Source organism: Bombus affinis, chromosome 5 (genome assembly GCF_024516045.1).
Source record: "Bombus affinis isolate iyBomAffi1 chromosome 5, iyBomAffi1.2, whole genome shotgun sequence".
NCBI classification, from domain to species: domain Eukaryota; kingdom Metazoa; phylum Arthropoda; class Insecta; order Hymenoptera; family Apidae; genus Bombus; species Bombus affinis.
In genome coordinates, this window is record NC_066348.1 from 16,343,273 (window position 1) to 16,361,113 (window position 17,841).

At 46.8% G+C, this 17,841-nt stretch overlaps 2 protein-coding genes across 5 annotated transcripts in view; both read left to right on the forward strand.

Annotated features, from left to right (window-relative positions):
* Positions 1 to 220: 220 nt before the first annotated feature.
* Positions 221 to 1,311, forward strand: LOC126916650 (anaphase-promoting complex subunit 15-like). The gene is made up of 3 exons (XM_050722658.1): positions 221 to 431; positions 523 to 582; positions 917 to 1,311. The coding sequence occupies exons 1-3, from the start codon at positions 306 to 308 to the stop codon at positions 1,136 to 1,138; spliced, it is 408 nt and encodes a 135-aa protein (XP_050578615.1). The 5' UTR covers positions 221 to 305; the 3' UTR covers positions 1,139 to 1,311.
* A 2,206-nt stretch (positions 1,312 to 3,517) lies between these two features.
* LOC126916644 (ecdysone-induced protein 74EF) overlaps positions 3,518 to 17,841 on the forward strand; it is a 143,085-nt gene continuing 128,761 nt past the window's right edge. For 2 of the 4 annotated variants that reach the window (XM_050722635.1, XM_050722637.1), the window contains exon 1: positions 14,734 to 15,706. The gene's annotated coding sequence lies outside the window, so the exon portion shown is untranslated. Of the gene's footprint in view, positions 4,814 to 14,731; positions 15,707 to 17,841 lie in introns of those variants that run through there. The other 2 variants (XM_050722636.1, XM_050722639.1) reach the window with 2 other exon arrangements.

Below are 17,841 nucleotides of genomic sequence, written 5' to 3' on the forward strand. Positions count from 1 at the left end.
TCTGTGTTTAAAACGTTTTGCGAATTTAGACAAAATTGCAATGTAAAGGTAAATAGGAATACACGAATATTTAAAGAATGGTATAAAAGATTAATATTATGAAATTATGAAAATATTTATTGTTTTGTTCGCCACGCGAATGAATGCATTCTTTCTTGAAACATATAAAAGCGTTTGAATTGAAAGTCTTAAGCGCCGAAATTCAAGCACATGACTCGCGCGCATGCGTATGCGGTTTGTGTATCTCTAACAGTTTGACAATCGAAATACAAACGCTCTCGACAAACAGCGAAAGAAGTTTTAAAATGTCGATTATCCCTTTGTGGCCAAATTTACAGCCAAGAGCAACAGATCCTCTATGGTTCAATGCCGATAGGCCCTGCGACGATGAGAGCGAAGTAGCTGCACTCGAAGCGGAACATCAAGCGTGGGTGAGTACACTACATATAACCTAACAAGCTTGTCTTACAAATATAAACTATTTCTATCTAAATTGTTCTTTTATCTCTATCTGTCTTTCAGAGGGAACATGTTCGAGTGCAACGTTATGACCATATCCCTATCGGGAAAACAGTCAGCGATGTAAGTTAACCTCACATTTGCTTTCGTAATACATATTATACTTTATTTCGTTATTTAACGAATTTAAACGTGCTTGATTTTTTGTTGTTTAATACGTTGGTTCATACAGATGCGTGGAGCAAAAAGAAACGAACTTTTCAAAATTGCTAAATTCTTTATCGCATGTGGCGATCCCACTTATTGTTAGTAACGTCATTACCGACTGTCGAATAAGTCGACGAATATAGATTAAGTAAATATCGCTTGGAGAATGAAACTTATGATAAATTAGTTTTCTATATTTAGTATGTTTTTGTTAACCGACGTCAAAATAGAAATTATTAATTGTATATAGTTCAGAGGGTCAGAAGAAGAGGAGGAGGAAGAAGAAGAAGAAGAGGGAGAAGGAGAAGAAGAAGAAGAATCAGATACCCATGAAGAAGAGGAAGAAGAATTAGACGAAATTGATATGGAAGTAAGCTACTCGCATCAACAACAGACATCCAGTCCAACAGATACAGTGACAGATCCAGTATCCATCAGAATGGTCAGCACACATACTGGTCGTTATTCTTAATTAAAATATCGTAGTTCTTGTTCAACTTTAACCTCTATCTAGCTTCCTCGGGAAAGAAATATTACGCAATCTATTTATTTCTTAAGAATTAACAATGATATGTAGGTATATGTATTTATTTATCATCAGAAAATGAAGATCTTACAAATATAAATAAAGAATCGTAAAATTTTTTTACGTGCGAAGTAATGCGGTATTAAAATTCATAAATAGCATCGTGCGATGGATTATGACGGTATATTCTAGCGATCCTGTCATAAATAAGCGTCATTATTATCAGTAGTCAGCGTTTTGGAATCACCACGTGCTAGGTCAAGGACCCCTCGACACGCCGAGTAATGCAAATCGCGCATCGTCGGAAAAATAAATAAAATATCATTCGTATAGAAATAAAAAAATATAAATCTATAAGTAATTTTCCATTTAATTATAATTCCACTCGCTTACATCGACCGATAAAATAAAAGTAGATCGTTGAAAGTTTTCAATGACAAGAAAATTTAATGGAAATTCGTCCCTATCGTAATGTCTATATCGGAGTATAAAATTTCTTTGAAAGTACGATCCATGGCTCGTCGAAAGCGATCGAACACAAGGGCTTGCCCCCTATCCCTTTCTCTCACAGCGTGTTCCATCTTTCTCTTTGGAGAACGGGGCAAGTCGGTACCCCGCCTCGCTCGTAAAGGGCCGTGGAACCGCATCATGCTCGACCGGGACACTCTCTGTACACTCCGTATACCTACCTATACTAGATGTAAGTACACGCGAGAATGTATTATATACCTATATACAGCGCCGGCTCTCTCGGCGTGTAACTGAAGTAAAGCCAGGTTGGTGCCCCCGCTAGGGTGAACGAACGGGTACGCTCAGGCAAAAGCGAACCCGTGTGCCTCCTCCACCTCCTCTTTCTCTTTCTCCACCACCTCCTCCTCTAGCAACGACCTCCATCTCCTCCTCCGGTCGAAGATCTTTGCCTCTGATGTCACAGTGGTGGAATTGGAAATTCTTTTTTTTTTTTCTTTTCTTTTCTTTTCTTTTTCTTTTCGAATATATACTGGTCCGTTAGGGAACGAGTGCGGCCCCGCTTGCGCGCGCGCGCGCGTTCTCGACTGGCCGAAAAATTTTAATCGAAGTCATGCAGCAGTTCTCTCGCGTACGGCGCTTCGAAGCATTCGCTTCGTGGAGAAGAGAGTAAATCGTTTTCGCGATTTTACGCGCACCCGGTGTCCACGGTGGTCGCCGCCGCTGTGAACACGGTGAACACGGAATATTTAATAACGGGCAACGCTAAAAGCGAGTAGCTAAAAGATTTGCAATTTTATCCGAGCAACTGAATCGCTTCAAGGTTAATTTAACTGCACACATTGCGAGCGAACGGGCTAGCGAGCATTTCCATCTCGTGCTTAGTATTGCGCGCATAAATCTCGGGATTTATGAATCGCGAGTTTCGTAGATGGTAATACCCTCCGGATTTATGAATTAATACCGGTCATATTAGACACATAAATCTTAACATTCAGGTAGATGGAATCGTCTATGGGGATTATCCTGCCGCTTCGTGATTCTACTATGGCGCATCTCTAGATTACCACTATCAATCTTTATCGTTTGTAAGCTGGACAGAGAGGAAAAAAGACGGAAGAACTCGTTCATTCGTATCACGGACCGTATGCTCGCGAAAACGCAAGAGGCCGCGCGTGCTATCGATCGCAAAGTTCGATTCGTCCAAGATGGATCCTCCCGTTCGGTAAATTCGTATCGGTCGATTGCTTAAAACGACGACGATCACGATGCAACGAAAAAATGTAATCTCCGTGGCTGCGACGGATGTCTGGCTTCGTCGATCGATAGCGTACGCTGGAAATCAACGGAGCCTTATCGAATTTTAATGGATGCGTACGGTGCATCGTATATCGTGCAACGTATCGGCGAACGTTGAGCGAAACGATTTCCACACGCGTGATCTACTTCGTATATACTAATGTATATACTAATGTCTGCTCGACCTACTGGCCCATATACGGCTCGTTTAAAAGTTCCATTCGACCTTGCAGCGATATCGCATCGTGTCCACCCTTTTCTTGAGATTTCTCTAACACCGTTGGCGAGCTCAGGCGATCGAAGCTCGGCCGGTACGAGCTAACACGGCAGCGTTAGCTTAATCGTCGCGCGTTCGACGCAAATACGCAATAAAACGTTCGACCGTTTGCAACAGTTAATGCTCGGTTAGTGATTTACTGCTACCGTGGTGGTTGATCGCGCGTCAACCGATTTCACCGGCAGAATGCAGAAGAGTGCCGCCGTAGGGGGCAGACCTCAACGGCTAATGTCGAGTTAAGCACCCTAACCTGCCTCAAAAGACATTACACGACGTAACAGATAATAAATCCTCTGTTCCAGTGTACCGAGATAGCGAGCTGGAAGAAAATGAGAGTGTCGAGAACGAAGATGGACGAGACGCTTCTCTTTCGACGATTACGAGCCGCTGGGCTTTCGTACGATTTCCTTCTATGCAGTCGGTGAGGACGAAAGCCTTGAGAAAATCGCGTGGCACCGAGGTTAACGTCAAACTCGGAGCTTCGAGGAAACGACAAGCGTGGAACGCAGGATGAGTACGATCAATCGAAAACGCTTAAGCGGCACTGACAGTGGCGTAATACGGTGCACGTCGGCAAAGAAAGCAGGGAAAGTATTCGAACGAGGCGTAAACTCTCGAGTAATAGGAAACACCAGCTAATACAAGCGTTTAATGCTGCCATTGGTCGCTAACAATTACGGATTAAACGTATAAAGCTGTAATCGTTACGGCTATCGACAACCGGCACACTTGCGCTATCATATATAGATACCGGATAATCGTAATATTTGCAAAAATGTGAAAACAGAAGAAGAAAGAAGACCAAGTCTCAGAGAGAGAGAGAAAGAGAAAGAGAGATGGGGAGAGTCGTAGTGATAAGGAAGGATGAACATCGCGAGACAAGGAGCAAGAGGGATCGAAATACTGGAGAGAAATGCACGAAAAGGCGTTTTGGAGCGACGAAGAAAGAGTGGGGAGGCTCGCGGTAGAGAGAGGCGACGCATCGAAGTCGGCGTGCGTTAGAGGGAGAGGAAAGGAGACGAGCGCGAGCAGGAAGAGCGGCACGAGCGAGAGCCGGGGAGTTCGGGAGTACTCGGCCGCTCAGTCGAACGCGCGATTACAAGCACACGAGACGCGTGGGCTCTCTCTCTCTCGACGGCCAGACTGAAAGTGTTTCGTACGCGACCACGTGCCGGCTAAACCGCCGGAACGTAACAGAACGATACACGGTTCCAACCTATACAGTATACATCGAGTACAGAGTGACATCGCAAAAGGACACCGTGCCGGTTGCACGGCCGCGACCATTTTTCCCCCCGTCGATTTCCTCTTCCACCGTCGTTTCACGAATATTCTTTCGACCCTGCTGGATGCACAGAGAGTGGAGAACGACGACGACCGTAACAGAGAACGATCGCGACTTGGAAGATTACGAATCTTCCGACGAGGACGGTGCAGTGTGTGGGTGGTTTGTCAGTTGGTGACTTGAAGTGAACACCGAACCGGAAGAGAGGACCGACGGTCTCTCGGTGACGACCGAGTAGAAGAAAGCTACGCGAATCAGCTAGATCCAGATGTCACGGGCGCGTCCTCGATCGGTGAGTGAGGATCATTACGCTTGATATTATGTTACCCAGAGGATGAATCGCGTATTACTCGCCGAACCATTCGATGTTAGGCTGAAAGATTATATCTAGCGCTTCGTGAGTTTCTAATTTAATTAGTCATACGTTGCGAGCAGTACGTTAAGGGTTAATAATTTCTCTAATACGTAATTCGCGTTATCCTTCGGTAATGAATTTCTCGAAGAATTTTTAATCGATCGCGTCCGCGAGCTATCAACCGGAAACGCAAAGCCAGTAGACGAAGCTAGTAGCGCAACGAGAAGGCGTTATATTTCTTTCTTTTTTTTTTTTTTTTGCTTTTTTTTCAGCGAAATTGGTGAAATCGGGGCAGGAAGGGATCATTGACCGTGTACGGTTTAAGACGGACTAGGACATGGTTGAAAGTTTCGGCGAGTCGTGGAAAAAGCGTCGGTTCTCTTCGAAACGACCGACGGCGTCCCAATTCTTTTTCGCAAGTTTTCCAAAACGTTTCCGTGGATCGCACCGCGGGTACCATCGAAACGCATTAACCGTGCGATTTCTATCGGGCCTAGTATTCTTGGTACATTGTTTATGTTCCTAGCAAAACACGTTGGAACGAACAGCCTATTCCTTTACTTGGAACTAAAATAGACGCGTAAGATTCCACGTTGAAGTTAAAGCTAGCCGCGCCAGTCAATATTTAACTTTTCCTTCGGGTATCTTTCGCACCATCTATCTAGCTCGAAATCCAGCCACGCAGATCCTATAGTCGCACTATAGAGTTCGCGGAATTTACGTTCTTACGAAGTTAGACTTCTTTCTTGTTTCCACGTCTTGTAACTTTTCGTTCGCCTCTACGCCAGCCTGCATAAAAATTATACCATGTATACACCTGTGTACAAAGTTGGAATCGTTTACGATATCAATGAGATGAGTAATAATTAACTTCGTAGAAGCTTCTCGCGCTATGTTTACGTCTTAACGATGCGTCGTATCTTCGTTTAATCTCTCGATCTTCTTTCTCGTCCACGATGTTGGCTTCTATTAAAAATGTTAATAACCGCGAACCTCTTCGTGTTCGTTAATTATACCAGAACGAAAAAAAAAAAAAAAAAATGGAGTCTACAGGGAGAGGGGAGAAAGTAGCGACGAAATTGGGAACATTATTGCGCGGTTTCTGGTTACAGAAAGTTAGCGTAAAACGGGTAAGCGTTATGATTATGTAGCGTCACGTTGAACGTATTTATAACGAATCGCGGAAATCATAATTCCGAGGAGACGTAAAGACTATGCCGCGAATTACAGAGAAAGTCCCGTGGAGCTGTGCATACACGCTCGCTCGCTCGTTCCTGTGTGCTCGATCGCGAACAGTAAAAAATGCACGTTCGATGAAAAGTGAAATTAACGAAATCGCTGTCGAATTCATCGTTTACGGTCTTTTACCATCCATCTATTCTTGGTTATTCGTAACGATCCCTCTCCACCGTCTTATCGTTCCAAGACTCTTTTCTCTTCCTACAATTCCACTCTTTAGATTCGCTTGATCTCGCAAAGAAAAAAACCACGACGCAACGTCTGGTATTTCTCTCTTCTCTTCGACGTGTATTTTTGCGGGCTGTAAAAAAAAAAAAAAAAAAAAAAGAAAGGCGCAAAACCGGTGGAAAAAGAGCAGACGATTTTTCCAGGTTGTCGGTTAAAAGGTGGCGCGATCACAGGGACGATTATTGAGCATTGTTGGGTCCAGGTTGCGATAGAACGAGCGAGTGGGTAATGCTGTACTGTTTGCGCCGGCCCTGCGGGGTCTCTGACCGCCCGTCCGCGCCTCTCAACTCGACTTGCTTGTCCATGCTCTGTGCGGCCTACCTACGGCTTATGGCTAAAGTCACGTCTCCCTTTCCGTCTCTCCTGCGAGACTCACTTGGACGAATTTCACGAAAGCCACTCTTCTCGCACGACAAAGGGGAAACGAGGAGCCCGGCCGGGTTTTTCCTCTTTTCCGACTTCCTTCCTCGTGGATCACGTCCTCCTCTACGTCGTCTTTACTATTAGCTGACACAGCTTCTGTGCGTTCTGTGCTGAACTGGCCTCTTCTGCGATCGGTTCGTAAATTTCGTTTCGGCCAGTGCGCATTTTTTTCCTTTGATAGAGGGAGAACGTGCTTCTCAGCGTTTTTAAATCACGTTCAGGATGTCGCGCGTATACGACAACCAGACAGACGTTTCGTGGTTCCTGAAATAAAGCGAGCGATGTAAAGTTGTCTGGTTCTTAGCGAGCACGCTCGCCGGACGTTTCGTCTTTTTGAAAATCGCGCCGCGCGTTAACGAGGCTCCGGTTATCGAATCGCCGACGCGATTTTAGAAAGCACGAAGACAACCGTGTCCGTCGTTTGTTCACACGGCATACGGATTTCTTTGCTAACGAAGGATATATTAGCAGCGACGGTAAGAATTGTTGAGGATTAATAGTCCACAATGGTTTTTTGCTCTTATGCAACGAACGTTACACCTCCTTTCGCTACATGCTTTCTAGACACACCATTACATGATTTTTCGACGAGACAAGAATCGACGAAAAGCATCGTTCTTGCGCGAAATTCCACGAATCTTGATAAGATACGGCTAGACGAGAGGAGATCGCTATGCCTTGTTCGAAGACAACGCCAAAAGCAAAATCGCTCGCGGATTACGTAACAGATTTGTTCTGCCGAATTGTTCGGTTTCTCTTTGTCGCAGATACCGATCTCACGCAATTCAAAGTCCAATAGATCTCGTTTCTTTTTCTTCGTTTTACGACGTACGATTCCCAACCTTTTTCTATTTTTTTATTTTTCTATCTGTTATTCTTTTCTCCGTATATTTTCTTTTTCCTTCGTCTCGTAGACAACTCGTATACTACCTACCTACTCGTATACCAAGGCTCAACGACTCGAGCTTGTCTTTCACGCGTTACGTATCGCGATTTTCCTCTACCTTCTACACACTTCGTAAACAATTCCCGTATCCGGTACACGCGCACACGATCATTGATTATCGGAACTTGGCCGACTATATTGCGGACCATTCTACTTGCTCGATAACTCGCGTCACCTACTACTGTCCGATCCTATACCTATAGCATCGTTTTAACGTAGGCGTCGCACGTGGGTGCGTATTTTTCGTCACCGATACTGGACGATTAAACGACAATGAGACCGAAAAAGAACCTCGTACGTAATTAGGCCATTGTCTGGTGGAAAAAGAATATTCGTTGTCGACGAGACGAGGAGATTGTCTGCTTTTAATCTTCGAAGTTCATCTGGTTGCACGGTAATATTTACGGTATCCGTAGATAGCAAACACAGAAAGGCGCGAACGAACAAACGTTGAAGCGTACCTTCGTTAAACAGGGATATAGGGTAGCAGCGTCAACGACGTGCATGAATTTTTGATGCTGGCATAAGCGTAGCACGTTGCAAGAATTTCAAGCAACGCTCAACGTCATCGTGTATGAATTTTTAACGCAGCCGCGATCGCTCGTTCGCTCGCTCGTCCGTCCGCTCGCTCGCTCGCTCGTCCGTCCGCTTGCTCGCTCGTTAAGGACAGATATCGGTTGTTCGGTAACAGGAAAAACTCGAACGTGAAACGAAACAGGCCGGGCAAATCGGAAAAATATTCAAGATGTAACGACTCGATTCGCCAACGGTTTCCTTTGACAAGGCACAGAGGCTGGAGATTTTACGAACACCCGGTATTTTGCGGTGTAACGCGCGTACATGCACCGCGGTGCAGCCTGTGTACATGAACAAACGCACACAAGCACGATGCCAGTGAACCGAGCATTATAGTGCCCTGCAAGAAACGTCGGCCTGGTGCATTGACCGCGGTTGACCACACGTCATCGAATGAGTGACGTCACAGGGTTTGCAGCATGAAAGCTACGTCACGGTTGGTTGCATCCTCGAAGATGCATCCACGAAAATATTTCCTTTTTCTCCGTTTAGAACTCCTTGGGAAGAATCCAATCGCATTCAGCGCCGGCTAATACCTGCCGCGTTTCTTGCGGCCAAAGTTTTTCCGCTTTGGCGCATCGGTCGTGTGCCATCGAGACAGCTTTGACGTTTCTCGCGTTTCCTGACAAATCGTTCAAGTGTCAAATTTGATGTTACAAAAGAATGGAAGAAAATATCGTCCATACAGGATGGATAATCGATGGGAATAATAGAGTCGGCCGATCGGTATTCCTTCGTTATCACGCGTTAAACACCGAGTCCAGGGCGGTTTATCTCAAACAGAAACGGTCGAAACGGATGACTTATTGCGCTGGCGGCTGGCTAAATAATTTTTTTCCAGCACGTGTAACTTCCAATTCATCACGGTCGACCGCGGGCTATACGGTGCGCGCATGAATAGTTAACGAACAGGCGTAGGAGGACCAAGATTTTCCTCCGACGACGACTATGCGCACGATGTACCTGCGTGTATAATAGCTCGGTTATACATAGAGCCATGGCTATACCTTTCTGAAGTATATGTAAGTGCGGGCGAGTTCGTTCCCTCGAACGAGTAAATCAAGTCGCTGGTCCGCGAAGCGGTTGAATGCCGCGAGCTCGTAAGACTGGCCAAGAATGGTTCGATATTTTTGCCAGCCCCTTGATCCATTCTTGCCGCGCATCCGCGCTATTCATCCCGATATTACTGGTAGCGTTCCCTTCGAACGACTGATTCTCGTCTCTCCCTCTCTCTCTCTCTCTCTCTCCACTGTTCTCTTTCGACGATGACCTTAAAAGAATTCGTAATTCAAACTCCGCCGGTATTTTCTAATCGTGAAATCGACGAATAAGCTTCGTGTTTTAACCGAACGATAGAAAACTCTCTAAAAAGATGAACGATTTTCTATCGAAAATATTCGAATTATCTCGATAAGCGATATCGTAAATATTTATCGAGATACGCATTCCAATCTTTCCCGATAGAACGCTCCGGCTTATTTTATTAGCCGATTAATGGTGAAACGTCAAGTTTTTATCGTATGTTTGTTTTCTTTCTTTTCTTTTCTTTTCTTTTTTTTTTTTATTCGTTGAACCTGCGAGTGTCACGAGCTTGGAACGTTTGGCTCGAACGATCGAATCGATACGGGGGACCATTTAAGTGACTGCATCGACCAACGTGCAAGGAGGCAGCGCAGCTACGAGAAAGTATCTGGCAACTTTCTCCGGTGGGTTTAGTTTGCACCACGGGTCACCAGGCACGGACATTAAGAGCGAACGAACGCGAGCCACTCGTGTCCGCGAGCGTATTTCCGAGAGAGTCTAGCGTATTTGTACGATACAACTTCTTTCACAGCGACCGCTGGAAAAATTCTTCCCGTTGCGAATTAATCGTAAGAAGGATTCTACTGGATAAGAAAGTATCGCACAAAGAGGACACGAATTGGCCAAAGTTGCCTCTGAAGAAAGCACAATGACACGCGTGAATTCCAAGGGCCACAGTTACAAGCCATTGAGCAGGTAGATCGAGTGCCAAGAACAAGATTTTGAAAGTCTTGCCGTGACGCCGCGCTGGTACGATTAAACCAGGATAATGGCTTCCGAATGCCAAACGACGCGAGGCGTTCATCATCTTCCGCTAAGGAAACGGCAGTTTGCTGAAACTGAATCAACCACATTGCTCGCGAATCCACTTCATCGAGCGTTAACGCGCTTTCTTTTTCGACTTAATTTTCATTTTCATATCGGCAAGTTAGTTAAACGAAAGTTAGTTTTAAACGAATCATCTTTAAAAGATGAAGACAGATGATCCCAATTTCGTCACAATTTCCTTTCGCTGTTAAACGATGACGTAATACCTTAGGATTTTAAATTTGATCGTAGTCGTCATCGATCGCCTATCGACCGATGGTCACGACAATCGATCGATCCTTCTGAGGTCGCGTATTTACACGTTCACGAAAGATCGTTACGTAGAAGGTTGAGTAACGCGTTTCATATACGAAAGTTCCTTCTCGTCGTTTTCATTATCAGGTACGCTGTGACTCGAGCCGGTATTAGGCAATCGGCACAGAGACCAACGTTAACATTGGCCCAAATATTGGCCAGTGGCCCCGTACGTACGGTTCACCGTGCGCGGTATTTGGCGACCGGAGCGGTAGTCAGTCTCCTTCCCCGGCTTTATTTCTACCGGCTAACCATCAAAACGATGTCGTTGACTGACACTGGCCCACTAATCGTACGTTAACACCGATCTTGGACCGAGTGGGTTGTACGAACCGATCGAGGAGAACCGCGTTCGCCAGTCTGTTTTCGGGAAGGTAAAAAGTAAGAGTATTTCGCCGCTACGATTAACTCAGTTTCATTTGTTCGTGATACATTTTACTCGCGATTTTCATATTCTTCGTCGATGAAACGATGGTTCTCGCGGAGATACGGAAACGGTAGGAGAACGTCATAGTTCTTCGACCGTTTCAACTTTCTCCTGAACGCTGCGCAAAAGCCAGCGATTTAACGTTGACTCGCTGAAATTTCGGAAGTAATGGCGAATTGCGCTGGAAAATGGCAAATAACGGGTACACGTATTCCGAGTGCCGGATTAATCAGATCTTGTATCACGATCGCTCTTCGATCGGTAGAATCTTTGTCAATCGGCCAGGTGAAAAGCGAGAGTGATCGGGAGCGGCAGTACGCCAGTGTTTTACGCAAACGCGTGCGGTCTGGCTGTCTTTGGGAAGCCGTACGCGAACCTCTGGCGTCAGAAACGAGGCAGAGAGGATTTTTTTTTTTTAACCTCGTTAAATTGACTACGTTCTCGCAAGCACTTATATCTGCTTCGCTAATGGGGCAACGTCCCACGCGTGAGAGCGCGGGAGAGAGAAGCGAGAGAAAGAGGAACGGAAGTGGGGATACGCAGAGTCTTTGAGGTGCATTTATTTATATATTAGTAGAATCCATTGCCTCTTTTCCGATGCACGGATGTCTCCGGTAGCGGACGTGGCAAGTTTCACGAGAGTTCTGGATCCCGTCAGAACGATCGCGCAAGGACGGGGACACAAGGAGGCGGTACCCGCAGAGGTTACCGAATTTATGACTTGGAAGCCGAGCACGCACGGCCAGAGAGAGAGAATGAACGCGTGAGAGGCCAGTGAAAGTTTATGAAGTCTAGTACGGAACATACACCGATGACGAGTCGGCCCGAACGTGTGGCATGTATGCGCGCGGCTTAGTCGTGCGATGCTTTAATGCGTGTGCAAACCGCGCTATCAGAACGCGTGCGATTCTTTATGCGTCAGCTTTGAATGTCACGGAGTTAGGAGCAACCAGAACGAAGCGATCAAACGCTCTTTTATTTCCTTTGTGCACACATGGGTACGTGCGCAGTCAGACACAGAAATTTACCATCGACCGGTCTTCGAGCTTTTTCTTCGCGAAGGATGTATGTAGATTGGCCTGTGTGTATAGGGAATAGAAGCGTGAAGGATACTTTTAATTATATTCTTCGTTTGTATTAACGTCGCTGTGCAACGACGACGCTTATGCGACAGCGATTCGTCACGTTGAATAGAATTGTTAGCACTTCAAAAATAGTGGAGAGGAGAAGGTTTTGGTCGCGGAACGATGGCTTAATCTTTGAGTTCCTACTCAGGGTCGTTCGTTCCCGGTGAAGACGATTACAAGCAAGGTTCCTCTATATCTTTTTCTTCAAAGGACTTTTTCTCCTCTCCCCTCTGTCTCTGTCTCTGTCTCGCTTTTTTCTCTTTCTCCCGTTCGACTGGCAAGTTCGGGTGCCTCGACACGAGGAACCAACGTGGGCCCAAAAGGCCCCCGAATATTTATGTCACGGCAAAGTCGAGGAGAGCCGAGACCTTGACTGTGTTCCGCAGGCGGCCTTTTCGCTATGTTTTAATGTTAGAAATATTTGCTTCAGATTTATGAATCAACACGAAGGTCGATCGTCACTTCCTAAATCAGATTCTGCCTTTTTCGATATTTTCCACTATCGGCCACTTGACTGATATTCTCGAATCTTCTCTTTATATTTTTAACAATCACGTTATTTAACCGAGCGATTCTACGAAAGATACGTCACGCGAATAGAAACGCGAGCCAATTAAAAGGTTCGTTATATTCTTTTTTCTCTCTCTTTTTTTTTTTTTTTTTTTAATTAAACGACCGGGGAAGATATTTCTTACGAGAGACGCGGTGACTCAGCCCGGAAGCGTCGAACGTCTTCGTCCTCGGCGGGAAACCGCGGAAAACGCGCGAAAGTCGCGTCGAGGACGGTTGCACGGTATGGTAGCCGGTTAGAAGAAAAGACTTGCACTTTCGTTAGAAAGTCTCGGGAATCGACTCCGCCATCCGTGGCAGCCATCGAGAGAACCTAACCGGTGAACGTGGATTAACGCTGCCTGTCTGACCAAACTCGGAGTCCCACTACTCAGTTTACCCTTAGCCCTACATGCGCTGGATGCCGCGTTTGCCTTTTTCTTTTCCCTACGACACGGCGTGAGTCGTACGCGCAAACGTTACCTGTCGGAAAAAACGAACGCGATGATTTTTCTATTCTTTTCAAAGAGATAAGAAATACGGTGGAAGAAATTCACCGCGCTCACCTTCTGATGTTAATTACAGCAATTTGCAATAACTTGCGATAACCGTACTTGAGCGATCAACGCTTTCGTATCGTATCGGCTCGTACGATCATTAATAGCCTCTTAATCTGGCATTCGCTTTGGCTCACCGTGTCGTACAGAGATAACAAGACGATCAGCCTTTGGATAACGTTTCCGTCAGATATAAATTCGCCGGCGAAGAGGAGGAAAATTTATTCCGCTATTGCGTGCGAATCGCGCTTCAGAGGAGCTGTCGAACGAAAGCTACGGTGTACCGTGTGCGAAGAGTTTTGCTCTCTGTACGAACAAGTAAACGCACGATTTGCCAGCTCGTATGATTTTCAAACGGTTTTCGATAATATGAGCGCCGCGACGTGCGTTTCGTTTTGTTCATCGTAATAACAAGGCGTGTAAATAGTCATTTGAATGCCAACGCGTTCTGCACACGCTTGGAGAGAAACGGACGTCGGTGGAGGAGGACATTGTGTGCCTTGTTGTATCGAGTCGCACGGTGGTTACATTCTTGTACACCCTCGCGTCCATGAAGACATATATTCCGTTGTACATACGCGCGATAGACACACATATACGCGCCAGAGTGCCTCTTGAATATAGAACAAATTACACATGGAATGTATATTCCGTCTCGGCTACGGCTCGCTCTAAACTTCTCACGTGTACACGCGCAAATCTATGTGTGCACTTATATTCGTAGCACGGAGGTGATATCGCGTTTAGAGTCGACCGTGTCGCGCCAAGCCTCGACGGGACTCGCCGTGGCTATTCTTAATTCAAATTCGATGCCTTTATTCGCGTTTTAAAAGATCCTACGGCGCAACAGCTACGAAACAGTATGAGTAGAAATAAAAACAAGAAAGACATCGCGATTCCACTTTCTCGTTAGCTCGCGCTCGGGATTCCGGTTATAAAATAGTCCCGCGAAATGCTTCCGTGCGACAGCGATACACGGACGATACACGAGATCGTCGAAGCGCTCTAGAGAGGCTAGAAACGTGTGCGCGCTGGCGAGCCCGCACACGCGAGAAACGGAGCGACAACGGTCGCTCCGGCAATGTGTGCTGTTCGCAACGTGTGTATACGTGCGTGCATGCGCCTGCTGGGTTTGCGAGAGTGTGCGACTCGGTGGCCGTGGCTATGGCCTTACGAACCCCCACCAGCCAGCCGCTCCGAATCCACACGGCGTGTGTACCCCCCGTACTCTATGTACATAGATCCATAGAGTCGGACAAAGACGCAAGATCGATGAAGCGAGAGCGAGACGGACGAAGGGAGCGAGAGCCGGACAGAGCGAGAGAGAGAGAGAGAGAGAGAGAGGGAGAGTGCTGTTGGTACGAAAGAGAAGGAAGAGGCGCGGGCTAGGAGTGGAATGGCAGAGGGGAATGGCGAGGGGGAGGAGGAGGAGGGAGAGTGTCGCGAGCGTGTCTAACCTAGGATAGTGGCGTTTAGTGGCGGCTAGGCTAGGCAAACCGAGACTCGCCGCTCGCGCGTTACGTTCAGTGTTTCCTCGCGCTTCGGCCAAAGACTCGCACGCCTCGTGTCACGCAACCCGTCGTCGTCTTCTTCTTCTTTCCCCTTCGCTACGAACCCCTCCGGGTGCAGGAGAAAGGATTTCGAGAGAGCCGGCAAAATCGAAGAGGAAAAAAGACCACCGTGAAACGCGAAGCATCGCGAGCGTACAATCGTATCGCCACCATTAAGCGGCACACGAGCTTCCTGAATTTCCCGCGGCCGACGGTGTACCACGGCTGCGCGTCACTCTGCGCCGACCGGACGATTTTGACTCGAATCATTGCGCGCGGCATCGTCCTCGTATTCCACGTTACGAGATCGCTTGTTTTCGTTGGATCGTCGAGAGCTATGGCCGCCTTTTCCTCGATCGCTCGTGGAAGAACAGTTACCGATTGTGCGTGCATGTAGAACCGCCATTGTCGCATCGAAAACCAAACTTTTCTTTTTACACGATAACTGTATCGATGCGTGATTGTGCGCCCTTCTCTACCGGAATACCGTAAATCGTGCGCGACTCGGGTTCCTCGTTTCTCAGGACGTTTTACTTCGTCTGTTTTTTTTTTTTTTTTTTCATGCGCGTGCCTGACGCGCACGAAAAGTTTGTTTACGTTATCTGTGACTCGGAAGAAGTGGAGTACGACCAAGTGGAAAGCGGGAAAAAGAGACCTGTCTTACGGATACGAGACTGTCGTTCGTAGAGTGTGTGCGAAAGTAACCGGTGTGCGTCGAGAGTACGTCCAGTCTGTCTCGTCTGTATTTCCATCCACGTTGGCCATCGTAAATCGTTTTACTAAGGTAAGAGTAATTAACATCGATCGACTAAAACAATTAGTATACCGTATATATCGTGTTGTATATAAAGAGATGGAAGAACGAACGAAGAGGCACGCTCGCTTCCGTGATTGGTGACAGTTAGTGGTGGCGGTAAAGTCGAACGCGTTTGAATGCCACCTACACGAGTCGGTCTGACAAACGCGTAGCGCGAGACGCGAAGCAATAACAGCGATTTAACGAAAGCGGCGCGATCGAACGTCTTTGTCGGCATTATCTAACAGAATGTTTTCTCCGAGTAGAAGCGAATCTCGCGTACCCGATGACGATGGTGGTGGCGACGACTCGCCCGGCCGGGGTGAAAACGAGCAACCGGACGGTAATCGCATACGATCAAGGAAGTGATCACGCATTATAGTTCGGTGTACCACGAGATATCGGTTTACGTAAAAACGATTAAATTCTATGGTGTACGCTGGGTTTTCTGCGTCACTTTATGGACGCAACTGTAAATAACGTTTTACGAATCGATACTCCTCTCTTTTCAATCCGGTTCCCTTCCTCCCTCTGTGTCGCATAGACCGTACCGTAGCTCGCGTTACTATTGTATCGATTATATAAAATTATTGTAACCGTCTCTGACGATTCGAGCGAAGATAGCGCAGGCAGGGAACGACTCGTTGTATGCACGCGTCGATCCTTATCTTCGCGAAACGTACACGTATCGCAGGTACGATTGAACAGGAGAAACCTGGAGTGGTTCGCGTCTATGGTCGATTCGATGGTAACACGGTGAATTTCATCGAGTCGCGATTGGAAGATCGTTCGGTTCGAATCGATTCTAAAGGGGACTGATAAAACGCGATTTACTCGTCGATGATCGAACAGAACTGGTCGGTTGGCTTTTCGTAATTTCATACCGCCGTATACGTTGATGATCCATGTAAACAGACGTAACGCCGAATACGTAGATCGCGTATGCACTTGTGCACGTACTCACGTGCGCAGAAATAAGACGCAACTATATTTCTCGCAAGTATTTTCAGCTCGGGCCAACCTTCGGCCCTCGCGACCGTCCATCTCCGTCTCCTTTTCTTTCGTCTCTGTTCGCCTCTGTTTCCCGATCCCTCCTCCCACCGTTATTCGCTTGGCTTCGACTCAGAAGACTTCGCGACTCTTTAATATAGTTAAGAGATTTATAGTTTGCGCGCGAGTTTCGCGTTCCCTCGATCGATCTCTAATTCTCTAGCGTGACCGGTTACGCGGCGACCTTCGCTGTTACCCACGGCCGAGGGCCAAAATCGTTTGGTGTGTTTAGTATCGTACCGCGTCGGTATACGTTCGATAAATATCGAGATGCCGACGCGGCATAAGGGCCCCGTAGCCTCGCGCCCCATATAAACCAGCGTCCCTGAAGTTTGATACCACGTGGAGCACTCCGTAACCTCTTTCTCCTCCTTCTCCTCCTTCTCCTCCACATCCTCTTGCCTTCCACTCCTCTTCGATTCACTACGTCTCTTAATCCTCTCTTTCGTGGAAAACTTACGATCGACTGCTCGTTCCTCCTCCTTTCCGCTTCTCCAGCTCTGTCCTTCTTACGAACCGAATATGATCGATGGCGGTTACCAGCGGAAAGGTATCGCGTTCGTAAAGGTTCCGAGGAATTGAAATTCGCAGCTATCTAGATCCGTCGATCGAATTTCGATATCGCTTATTGCGTCTTTGGAATCGGCGACACAAAGTTCGAAGTTTGCAACGCGAAGTGTGCATCCTGTTCTTTTTCTCCATCGATCGATCCTTATTTCCATAATGTTATGTTTTTGTATGACATCAATTACGCGCGTTCGATAAGATCGCGACGTACGTAACGTCTGGCTTTCAAGAGCAAGGTCTGCATTTGTGTTTACGTTTTCACGCAACCAGTTCGTTGTGTACAGACGCGCGTACACGATATCCAAAAATAATGGCTGTGCATGTGACGGTTGTCGTCAACGGTGCAATTATTTTTTACCGGCTATGGAAAGCAAACGCAGTCGCCTCCGATCGCCTTCCGATGGCTTCTGCGTGTTGTCCGATTATCGCGGCACGCGTTTATTTAACAATCTACCCGCGCGTTCGCGCTCGAAGGGCAAACCGGGATGTCGAGATATAGGTCGAGC

Excerpts from the sequence above, each read along its gene's own strand:
- LOC126916650 (XM_050722658.1), top strand. The coding sequence starts at position 306 with ATGTCGATTATCCCTTTGTGGCCAAATTTACAGCCAAGAGCAACAGAT. Across the intron at positions 432-522 it reads AAGCGGAACATCAAGCGTGG|AGGGAACATGTTCGAGTGCA; the intron begins GTGAGTACACTA and ends TCTGTCTTTCAG. Across the intron at positions 583-916 it reads TCGGGAAAACAGTCAGCGAT|TTCAGAGGGTCAGAAGAAGA; the intron begins GTAAGTTAACCT and ends AATTGTATATAG.